This window comes from Zerene cesonia, chromosome 7 (assembly GCF_012273895.1).
Source record: "Zerene cesonia ecotype Mississippi chromosome 7, Zerene_cesonia_1.1, whole genome shotgun sequence".
Taxonomy (NCBI): domain Eukaryota; kingdom Metazoa; phylum Arthropoda; class Insecta; order Lepidoptera; family Pieridae; genus Zerene; species Zerene cesonia.
Window position 1 is genome coordinate 3,187,081 of NC_052108.1, and position 12,836 is coordinate 3,199,916.

General features: G+C 30.8%; 1 protein-coding gene across 1 annotated transcript in view; it reads left to right on the forward strand.

The window, feature by feature from the left end:
* Positions 1-269: 269 nt before the first annotated feature.
* LOC119828363 (chitooligosaccharidolytic beta-N-acetylglucosaminidase) overlaps positions 270-12,836 on the forward strand; it is an 18,055-nt gene continuing 5,488 nt past the window's right edge. The window contains exons 1-4 of the mRNA XM_038350502.1: positions 270-602; positions 4,374-4,478; positions 4,989-5,195; positions 12,267-12,475. Of these exons, the coding sequence (XP_038206430.1) occupies positions 4,384-4,478; positions 4,989-5,195; positions 12,267-12,475 (511 nt within the window). The 5' untranslated portion in view covers positions 270-602; positions 4,374-4,383. The remainder of the gene's footprint in view (positions 603-4,373; positions 4,479-4,988; positions 5,196-12,266; positions 12,476-12,836) is intronic.

A 12,836-nucleotide genomic window follows, 5' to 3' on the forward strand; every position in this document is an offset into this window, starting at 1 on the left:
AAAATAATCATTCAACGTAAAATACTCTGATCTTTGCAACTATTTAACAAACGTTTCTATATGTAAATAAATAAATCCATTAATTAAATCCCAGACTCCCGCCAAAAGCGTAGTTGCAGTATCCCTGTATCATTCACATCATCAATTCTCAGTCGTCCAATCAGAGTGGTTCGCGCCATCCAGAAGCGTGCGCGCCTTTATCAAAACTGTGATAATGTGGTCTAAGCGGTTGTATTCACTAAACAATAACAAAATTACCTACTTAAAACGGGCCGTGCTGATTGCCGGGCCATAACATAAGTGAACTTCGGACTGCAAGCACACGCGGCTGCATTTCGTGAAAAAAATAAAACATTTTCAACTACAAAACCAGTCCTGCGGTTTGTTCTCGCGCCTTGTTTCAAAAACGAATAATAAAGACGATATCCCGTCGCAACATTGTTATGAAAATAAACCTAGTTTGGTATGGACGAAGCTTTAATAATTAGGAAATATTAAAGTTGGCGTGTTTATAATGAGTAAATAATAAGAAGTGATAGTTGTGTGACTTGTGTGCTAGAAAAGTATCAAATCAATCTCGTGTCCAATTTTAACAGACTCTTGTAAGTATTATTGATATATTATCGTTTGTGAAAATTTTGTAACTATGTATAATTATTAACATTAAACAAGATTTTTTATTTTAGATTTAAATCATCATTCACATAATTTTGTTTTATTTCAATAATAATATAATGGATTTCATTCATATTTATCATTTATATGCATAATAACGATTTTCTTTTTCTATTTCACTTAAATTAAAATTTATATGTACTTTTCTATCGATCCTAAAAACGAAGGACGTTTTCGTATTGACACGTTTTATTTTTTTTTAATTTTGTTATTTGATTACTCCGTGGGTTTTCAATCGACCGCCGTAATGTTTTTTGGGGAAATTGTTGTTATTTTGTCTCATTTTAGAATTTGGTGGTAAAGTACATCCCCAAAAGGAAGAGGTCCTCAATTCGACTCTATTTTTTTTATCTGTTACCTCTTCTTTTTTACTGGGTGAGTTGATTTTGATGATTCTTTTTCTATTTGAAAGCTGTTACCTCCCGTATGGTCATCATTTAAGGTCTTATTTAAGTTTGGTTTAGTTCTGGCAATTTTAGGTTGGTTTAGTTGTTCATAAAAAATATCAATATATTAGTTAGATATAAATTTAATATTTAAATCATACCTACAAATAATAACCTACATACTTTGTTTAATATTTATGGCATGAAAGTCAAGGTTACAAAGCAAAAAGTTCCCTAAAACAAGCAAAAAATGGCTTACAACAAAAACAAATTGTTTCAAAACTATACTATATAATAATCTATCTGTGCGATAAAGAGTTATGTGTCATTTATATTATCTTTATTAGTAATTACAGTTTAATACCATTTGTTCCTACGTGTACAAACTTTTCAGCACCCATTATTTTTTTATGCACTTTAAGATATTCTATATCGTCTGCTTTTTTATATTTATTAAAAAAAAAAGAAATAATATTCATTCACTTAGGTACCCCATTATGTTTCTTTTTTACGCTTTGTTGAAGTATAGGAAATGAAATCATTTTCAATCACTATACTCGCAACTATAATTCCAGTTAGATTAAATAAAACGAATATCCAATTTTTCATTGTTTTAGGTACGTATTCACAAAAACAAATGAACATATATTTCTTATATGAAAGAAAATTAATACTCGTATAACATCTAATGATTACATTTAATTATCATTGATTAGAAACAATAAACAATCCGTAATACGTGATGGCCTTATACGATTTAAATACTACAATAATTATTATCATCAGTAATGGAACATAATCAGTTACCTTCTAGACTTATAAAACAAGTATTCAAGCAACTTGATGACATATTACAGTTGCAAGTTTTTCCAACATTATTTCGTTGGCTATGGGAACTAGAGTTTCTATCATATTGCCCGTGTTTTTCTCACTATATGTTTTAATTAATAAAAAAATCTAGACATCCATACAATATTATTCGTATGTTAAAATTAGCGTTGTAGTTTTAATATTGTTTTAACAATTACTCTATCTAATTTTTATCACATACAATATATACATCTACATTAAATATTACGCTGTAATTTAAAATTAACGTTTTAAAATAATCAAATATATATTTTTACATTTACAATAAAATACAAACATCGTTCACAGCACGTGACCGATTGATGGCTACCGTTAGACAGTAACGTAAGTACATTTTTATTCCGTGGTAATAGGTTTTTAAATAGATGCGAGTGACAGCGGAACCGTGTCGTGCGGAAGTCGCGGTGTGAAGTTCCGATAATGGCAACATCGCTGATAATATCAGGCACCGTTAGCACGCAATGCATCGTTTATGCATTGCATATGAATTATGAGCGTACTTGTGGCCAATAGTTACGATTTTTGATTCTGTAAATATTTACTATGTTGTCTGTGCCGTTGTATAAAGGTTAGTTATATATTATCATAAAGGCATTTCTCCAATAATCCCTAATTTAAATTGGATGTATTAAGTAATCAGTAATATGCTAAACAGTAAAAAGGCGGAAGTATCAATTGTAACAATAGTCAATAAAGTGATATGCGCCTAATCGATGTAAGTGCCATATATGCCATAAAACCAGCAGTATCACGATGTATTACCAGCATTTCGTAGCATTTCTATGGCTATTGTTTTATTTTGATACATAAGCTATATCAATGCTAAGTCCGTCAAAATCCGTTCAGTGGTTTTCGCGTTAGAGTAATATACATACTTACATACTTTCGTTTATAATACTAGTAGTATAGGATAGTAGGCTTATTTATTGATTGAATATATGTAATTAGGAACTCTTTAATCTCAATATTAAGTTGTACACAAATCAATAATAAAACAGTTTTTATGATTATATTTATCAATTGGTAATCAAAAAACAACGAACGATTATCATAAAAAAATAAATATTTAATTGACAACCCAAAGTTATGCAAATATTTAAAAAACAACGATTTTCGTCATTCCATATAAATGTAATGTTACCACAGTCACATTGTTTAACCGACGTTGCGAATATTTCATAAATTGCGTACCTATATAATGAAACAAACTTAAACTGTATTTTAAATGTACATTAAAACAGATTGAGTATAAAGAATGTCCAGCAAGCCATTTTACTTTTCTATATAAGGGTACCGCTGACTGCTTGGGTCAAAAACTGCAGGCTTGCATTGCTTGTCTAGTTTGATATTTGCTTATCCACATTTCTTAGCAAATGAAAGCAAAAAGACTAATGTGTATTACTACTATTACTAACTACTTACCTGTATTACAAATACATGTGTTTGTTTGTTTATCTTTTTTTCAAGACGTCACAGAGCTATTTAATAATTTGATTTTTGTGTCTGGAGATAACTTGAACGCTAGAGAGTGCCATATGCTCTTCTTAATCGCGGTGAAACAAGTTATTTCACAGGAATTTCCTTTAACTACGTGTTGAAACACGCGAAAAGCTATTTTATGTCAGCGATGCACCCTGGCCTCGCTTGTTGTACATATATAGCATCCAGAGATTATCGCTTTCAAACAAACAAGGAAGCTTTGTTATAATTAATACATAATATAGATTTCTTTTACTTTAATGTTTGTATAGGCTTGAATAACATTCGCAATTATATGTAGACAGAAAAAGCTTAAAAACATATGGAATAATAACACTTTTCTGTGCCTACAATGTATGTCTATGAGATTCTTTATTCGACCATAGGTTTCTAATTGCCTGAACAGATTTAAATGTATGCCTTATCGCTAGAGTTAAGCAATAAATTAAAGAATGTGTTGTTAATCGTATTAAAGGCTAGTTTTAATTATTGTATGTTTAATTTTTATCTATGATTCATTTGCATTTGCTACAAAATTTACAGTATTTTAATTATCTGTGCCCAATGCAATCTTTCTCAGTTCGTAACGGGGTAAGGGGACGGAAACATAAAATATTTTATGAAAAAAAAAAAGCTAATTCGTTTAACCTTTTTAAACATTGACAAACCCGGAAACCACTGCCATTAATATGTCTGTCTGTAAACACTGTTTATCTATGTTTATTACAGGTAATGGAGCAATTTAAAATGAATTTAAAAGTTTAATGGTACTTCTAGGTGTTTTAATCCAACTGGTACGAAATTGAGTGCATACGACTGCACTATAAATAACATAATACTATTTATGACATTTATGAATTTATCAGAACAGTTCATGTACAATTTAACAGTTAAATCAATCAATTTTCTATAACCTAATAGCTCCTCACCTACCAACAGATACTATTTTATACTATTTTTCAGGTAACTCATAATGGCGAGACACAGGATAGTTTTCTTGGTGTTATTTGTGAATCTTGTTAGCTGTAACAATAACAACACTAGCATTCCCACGCCGTCTGTATACGAGTAAGTTTGTTGAATATTCATATTCATTTATATACTCATACTTACTGTGATTTTGTTTGTGAATGCGAGATAAGAAGCGTTCACAGGTTGGGGTTTGAAACAGTTACTACGTCACCTCACTTATTTTTAAGTTATATTGAAGAGAGAAGTCACATGAAATTGTAGAATAAATTTGTAATAACAATGACTGACAGCCGTTAAAAATTGCGTTAAAAACTGAGGCGTGAACAACATTTACAAAGACTAGTTAATATGAAAATATGTGTATGGTATTTATATGTATATTTGTTATGTATACGTGACGTAAACGAGCGAATGACAATAAGTAATTAGAAAAAATGTAGTAAATATTGTAGAAGCCTATCTCTCTGCATGGCATTGCCCAAAATCATATATTGCAAATATTCTAACATTATTACGCCGATCTTCTGTCAACTTGATCCTTCTGGTGTGACAATAAAACACACATTGATTAAGATTTACACAAATGCAAACAATTCATAATTTCAGGCCATCGTGGACGTATAAATGCGTGCCAGACGAAGGTTGTCAACGGTCGCAGTCACCTGAGCCGACGCTGAGTAACGTAACTGGAACAGTGTATGAAAGCTTGGACCTCTGTCGCACCGTTTGTGGCAGGTTTGGCGGAATATGGCCGAAGCCTGGTACCGCCGCGTTAAGTATGCAGACGGTCAAAATACACCCTAATTATTTGAGGTGAGATGTTTCTATATCGATATATGATATGTTGACTAACAGTTTGTGAAAATTAAAACATGATTTATAAATATAGACTACTAGCTGCGCCCCGCGGTTTCACCCGCGTAAGTCCGTATCCCGTAGGTATCGGGATACAAAGTTGCCTATATGTTATTCCAGTTGTCCAGCTGTCTACGGAAAAAAATTCATTGCAATCGGTTCAGTAGTTTTTGCGTGAAAGAGCAACAAACACACACACATCCTTACAAACTTTCGCATTTATGATATTAGCAGGAAGAGTTAATTTAGGATGCATATTTAAGACTCTAATTGCGTCTGTTTGTGAATGAATGGTTTTCTTTACTATCGTTTGTACAATGCCGTATCATAATAATAAAATGACCAAGATTTTAATCACGATATATGCTTTTAATGTGTTTTCATACAAGTGTGTATAATTAATTACTTTATGACTATGAATTTAATTTAGATTAAGATAATAATCAAAAGCATTATCATGTAAATGTAGTCATTGATGTTTCCGAACACGAAGTAAATATACATGGACTTTATTAACCGACATCAAGGAATAAGGCCAGCGATGGCAAACTGATTATGCATCGAGGTTTCTAGGTTAATTTGCATGAGTCTCTCTTCGATTGAAAGAGAATGTTTACTACAAAACGAGACTCTATTAGTAGTATTTATTTACTTTATGCTCCTTTTAAACTTTAATATAAGGGAAGTCTGATACTTGGTGTAAGGATACCAAACATGAAGCACTAATGAGCATTCAAATTATTTTCCTTACGTTGTGTGTATATTTATTATTATGCTGGAGAACTTTGATACGAAAAGTAATGACTTGATTGTGTTTGCATCATCCATATTACACTATTTATTACATACTTTATGATGATTAATTGCGCCGTTATAGCTTATGTATAGCGTTATAAATAACTAGCTGCGCTTCGCGTTTTCACCCACGTAAGTCTGTATCCCGTAGTAATATCGAGATAAAATTTTGCATTTGTTATTCTAGTTGTCCAGCTTTCTACGTACCAAATTTCATTGTAATCGGTACAATAGTTTTTGCGTGAAAGAGTAACAAACACCCATACATACTTACAAAGCTTCGCGTTTATAATATTAGTAGGATAAAAGAGAAAATGTCTTTGATGAAACGTTGAAGTTATCCATTCTTTATACTTTGACTGAAATGTTTTACTCATAAGATATAATATCTGCTCAAATATTGTTATAAAAATCATATTTCTACAATAGCGTTTCCCAGCCCAACGTAAAGCAGGAAATTTATAATACAATTTATGAGCAAATTTTATTGTTACATAGCATGACGACATTGACTCGTATTTTGATTGTCAAATATAAATATTTTGTGAAAACTATATAAGTACTATGGAGATACGTTAAAAAAACTTTAAGGTATTTTTATATTCCATATATAGCTATGTCACTCAGAGAAGTTGCAGCTTTCTAATGGTGAAAGAATTTTTGTAATCGATCCATTGGTTTTTGTTTGTAAACGCTGCAAACATACAAAAATTTCTTTATAATATTAGTGTGGATAACCATTAACATGTAATAATAGATAATAGAGCTAGAAATACATCTCGGCACATAAACCACAGATTGTTACATAGTTAGTACGTAAATGTAAACGTTAACTCAAACGACAGTCGCACATTAAAAACCTATAAATCGGAGCTTTCAATTAAGTTCAGAAATAGTTCACGCCAGTTTGTGTTTATAGTATTGTTGCATTCCAGGAATATACGGTACTTTCTATTTTTGAACTGGGTTAAAACGATCGAATGCTGCAGGATAGTTATCAGGTAGAAGTGATTACGAAATTGTATAACCTAAGTACTATAATTGCTTTTTATCTAAAATGTAACCAATTTCAAAGCCACACAAAAGGGAATAATAAATTAATATCATTACTATAAGCGCTACCCACTCATCTATTTGAATTCGGTGCTAACCAAGCCATGTAGGCAATAGGTGTGTAGTAAGTTACTACTTGTTATACTATTTAGTAAGAAGATAGTATTTTTTTTTTATTATTATATTGTATCTCTCCATAATACTCGGTACCTTCAGAAAGACAGTACCCGGTATTTTGTATATAAAACACAATAATAATTCGCAAAAGGTTATTTCAAAGAGGAAGTAAACGATAATAACATAGCGTCATTATAGCTAAATACAATATAATTTACATTATGCGATAGCTTCTATAATCGCTGTTCGCTACCGGTCGCTCGTCAACGCATTAGTTTAATTGAACAAAAACATATATACCGCTAATCAAATTATATGTAACTATATCAATATATTATTGACAATATATTGATTTATAAATATTATGTCAATAATAATCATAGTATATTGGTAACTATTATTGAATACTGTAGGTTGTTTAGGAAAATTAATATACTTACTTAAGTATACGTACAGCTTTTAGTACTCATAAGGTATAATGAGGTAGGTGTTTTATGAGAAAAACAGGGATATGCGCCTACCTATATAATCGAAGCATTTGTCGTAATTGCTACACCTGACAAAGCCGTTCAAATTGAAATATTTTAACATTTAAATATCACAATAAATGTTCAATCAACTCAAAGAAAGGTGAAGGCTGGATTTTTATTGAATTAGTTAACTCAGAAATTTCGACTGGGTGAATCAATTTTGATTCTTCATTTTTTAATTGAAAGCTGGTGCTTCCCACGTGATCTTACTTAAATTTACTCTAGTTCTAACAATTAGAGTGCGATTTACGTTTAGATTTTTTCCTAAATTAGTTATGTAGTGATGCGATTGACTTATTATGCTTTCGCTCGTTCATATTCAACTTAATTTCCATAGGAATTAAATAATAAATAAGATGTTATGGTGAGTAATGTCTAGAATACAATTTCTTCCACATGATTTGTTCAAATTGATACGCAATTTCTAGTCAAATAGCAGGTACTGTCTCCTGTCCGTCTATCTATTTTAGTCAATGCATGGTGACGCTAGATGCGTCACTCACGACGACATAACACATGACGGTTATTCCAAACGTGTATTTATAAGCGCTTGCTTGCTATAGTTTATAGTGTATATTATATTGATATTGTTATACGATACTGCACATTGATATTTATGGCCTTGTCATTTAGTTAAACCAGATTAGAAGTTGCAGTTTGCATGGATCTGATTGCAGAATCGTGTCTGTGATTTTTTTGTCATAACTCATAGACGATAAGCTTAATTTGATCTATAAAACAACTTTTCAATGACTCAACAAATTGAAATATTTTATTGGTCTTAAGAAGTTTGTCTACGATGAAAAAGAGATTTTTTACGCAACCAGTACCTTGTCTCATATGTGATACTATTTTTAAATGTGTCTGGTACGGGTTTTATAATAAATATATTTAAGATTCTACAAGGGCTATTAGGCGTTAAGCTGATATTGGATCAACCAACAAGAATGATGACCGATAACGCGAACATAATATGTTGATTTTACTTCCTACACACGTGACCTTTTTGCATATTATAATGGATTCTTGAATGTGGCCTAGCTTTGTTTGGCTGTTTGCTTTTATAGCTTTTTTCATTGAATATATATGAACATTAAAAGGCTATTTATTATCCTAACCGTGTTAATTGTTCTTTCGTTTTATCAAACGTGATATGATATCCGATGTATGGATTTTTTGATATAATTTTATCTAGATGGAAATGTACAAATCCAGATAAGATAACTGCGGTCTTTGCATTAAATATTAGTAACCGATAACCTACCCCATTTTTATAATAGAACATGATTTAAAAGCCACGTCTAAATTATGTGTAGTTGAAGGAATAAATTGTTTGGTTTCAAATTCAATCAAACTCAGTTCGAAATTCAAACAGCTACGATTTATTTATTAAAAGGATATGTAGGTACCTATTTATCAGACATTGAAATAAAAATCTGATACTATTGCATGAATGTTATTTTCTTCGAGCCATATAAGTAATACTGGTATATATGTCTCTTATTCCAAAAATGATTCCCTAGCATCTTATATTGGATTAGTATTAATACTGTACAACCCCAGTTGAATCGGTCGTTGAACGCTGAGTGTGCGCCGTCCTTACCTCAACTCTACTTTCGAAAGGGCTCGCATATAAATCTTTTTATTTTTTGGGCACCATCCAACCGCTTCTGAGACTACGATAAATTTAGCAAATAACCACTAGGTATAACTATAAATAAATTCAGTAGTCGATACGCGACGTGATCTTTTGTAGACGTAGTAAATAAAAATAAAATATATAGGCGTCTGTTGTTCTCCGCTTACAGAGCGTTCACAATTTTACTATTTATTTTTATATGTATTTACATTAATATTATACTAGCGGTCGGTCCCTAGTTCACCCGTGGTACATATATGGCTCCTATGAATCACGTACATATAATACGGTGAAAGATTTATTGAAATTTATTGAGTTTCTGAGAACGCGTTCAAGCAAAAAATAAACTCTTCAGCTTCATATTATTAGTATAGACTCGACTTTATTTTTTTCTCTGTTTGATGACCTGTATCACATTTTCCTAATTACAAATGACTACTGTTGGCTCACAGTTATATATACTATAATATACCTAACAACAGTATATGAATACTTTGTGAAATCGCTCAAAGGAAATGAATAATCAGCGCAACATATTGAGAACTACAGATAAACCGAATAAAATTGGTTCCAACCACAGATAACATAGTCCCAACTAACCATCGCCCACCATCTTAGCTACAACAACATTAATTTGGATAAAAGCAGTTTAGCCATATAGATAAAGGTGAATGAAACTTTTATATGATATAAAAGTTTAGAAGGAAATGTCAAGTTATGTAAACTTTTATAAAGATAAAAGATTGGGAAGAAACTGGCCTTCGAGACACAGTTCACCACTAGATCGAAGGTCAGGGTCTGTAGTATTTTGTACCTACTACTTTTTCTGTTTTGTAATAAATAAAAAAAAATAATTAAAAAAAGTTATAAATAAATAAATGTTCCGATGATGTCTGCATTCTTGCCTCATGTCTCTTATTACGAAGTATCTATTAAAAAGCAATAATATATACTATAACATACATAACTCTGTGACGAATATCGAACATTCGCTAATACAATAAAACTGAACTATAAGGAAACGTGATAGTTGCATGTTTCGCAACGTATTTTATTACACTGACTTATGAGTAGTACTTAGGGTCAACGAACGGTGTTAAATATATTCAGTATTTATTATTTGCTTATTATATTAGAAAATAAATTCTTTTGCGGGTTAACGTACGCGCATAGTTAGCGGTATTAAAATAGAATAACCAGGGACTGGATTTGGTAGAGAAATTATTAGTAGGCACTTACTGAATATGGAAATAAAAATTTAGCTACGAAGGATTTTGTGAGTGAGGTTTACTTTAATTTTAAATTTTATAGCATTTCAATGTTTTATATTCATTTGGAGGTGGGAGTTAAAGTATGCACTAAAAATAAATGGTTTTCGAACGTCGATCCTCAGCATAATAAAAAGTGGATAACTTTATATCGAAAAATTAGTAGAATCCGCTAGAAACGCCGAAAGAAAATGCTAGTTTTTTATATAATGTTTTTATTTTTTAAGTATCTCATTCGGAGGCGACCGTGGGAATTACTATACATCCTCAATGATAGACTAATCGATTAAATTAGCTACATAGTTTTTTCATGCTTTTCCCAGTTATCCTTTATCGAGTAGAGGACTCGATATATAGATAAAAATATGTTTTAATAAGAATTAGCTGCCGAGATTAGCTCTTAAATATTGAAGAATCCATCAAAAAAAAAGAATTATTGATTAAAATATAGATAGAATTCTAACCTACATCATTCTTAGGCACGCAGGAAAAAAAAAACATTTGTAATTTCAATGCAACGTTTAATTAAGGTAATGCGTTGGAAAACACAATGTGATAAAATTAAAATATTTAAACGCTATCAATACAAAGTTTATGATATTTATCTTATATAAAATTTTTATTTTATGATATTTAAAATATATAAAATTCCCGATTTACAATTTTAGTTACCAAACTCCTCCGAAACGGATGGACCGATTCTTATGAAATATTGTGTACATATTGGGTATGTCTGTACATTGATTTCGTGTGCTGTAAAAAAATATATATATCAATGAATAAGAGCTGAATCGCAATAGCTCCATAGAATAGGGTACAAAAAATTTCAATTATAATAGCCATTATTGTCAAATGTTGAAGAAAAAAGTAAAAAGTCCTGTAAAATATACTAAATTGAAATAAGTAATTGAAAATTAATTGATGTTATGTTATAATGCTTGAATTAACACAGATAACATATGTAAAACAATGTCATTTACTACATTTGAGTTAACCTATTACTTATATTGTTACTTTAGCCTTGGGAAAACAATTACTTATGTAGTCAATGCGTTTTTAATGAGCAGGTGTCGCGATGTTAGTTCACACAGTGAACCATATGTATTGATTGTTTATTTCCCTTGTTAAGCTTGTTTAGTTATGAGTTTTCAACTTCAGTTACAAGTTATACAATACCTTGTACATCAATGAGATTTTATGAAAAATATTTTCGTGTATATTTTATGAATAGGTGTGGAATTTTAAAGTATTTATTTGAACTACATCCGACAACTTGCATATTACAATGCATTGTAATTTGCTATAATTTTTAGGTAGGCGTTGAAATTTTTAGTTGCTTAAATTTGGATTGGGCCTCATTGGTACAATTTATGACCGTTTCGACCATAATCCAAAATTACATTATGACACAACTCTTTGCATACTTTATTTCACTGAATATGAAGTTGGTACAAGTAATTTTAAATGAAACCCGTATTTAATATACTATTACAAGTACCTAACGCATAAAAATAAATACTTAAATAATTCTTAGAGATACAAAATGCTTTCAATAATACAGTTAGAATTTATATTCATTTATATACCAGTAACAATGCATAAAATTAACCTAAAAATGTTCTTTCAGGTTCGATTTAATTGATGCTCCCGTTGAGACGAGGGAACTATTGGCTAAAATGACTCAAGTGGCAACAGCAAATTTAATAGATGAATGTAATGGAAATGTTACTGAAGTAGTTACTACACCGGTTGTTGTTTACATCACTATTAAAACATCTAATCTAGAACTTTCTTGGCAGACAGACGAGAAATATATGCTGGATGTTCAATCGAAAGGTAAGTTATATCTTGTTAGCAATTCACTATTAAGACATGTGGTTCGATTTTATACTAGCTGAATAGTTTTTTTAAGTTTATAACTCAATTCAAGATAAAATTTAATAAGTTAGCTACCAAACAAAATAACTTCCATGGATAACATGTAATATTAACTATTGATTATTACGTTAAGTCATTATTTATTATTAAAAATGCAAGGAACCAAAATTCTGTTTATAAAAGTAAATAGACTTATCGGCCACGGCTTTGCAACCGCTCTCGAAATTCCCATTGGCTAGAGGTACAGCGCGGTAAAAAATTGCGTATAAATATTTTAACTATGTCCAAACGACTCATACCATAATATTTTATTGTGGGA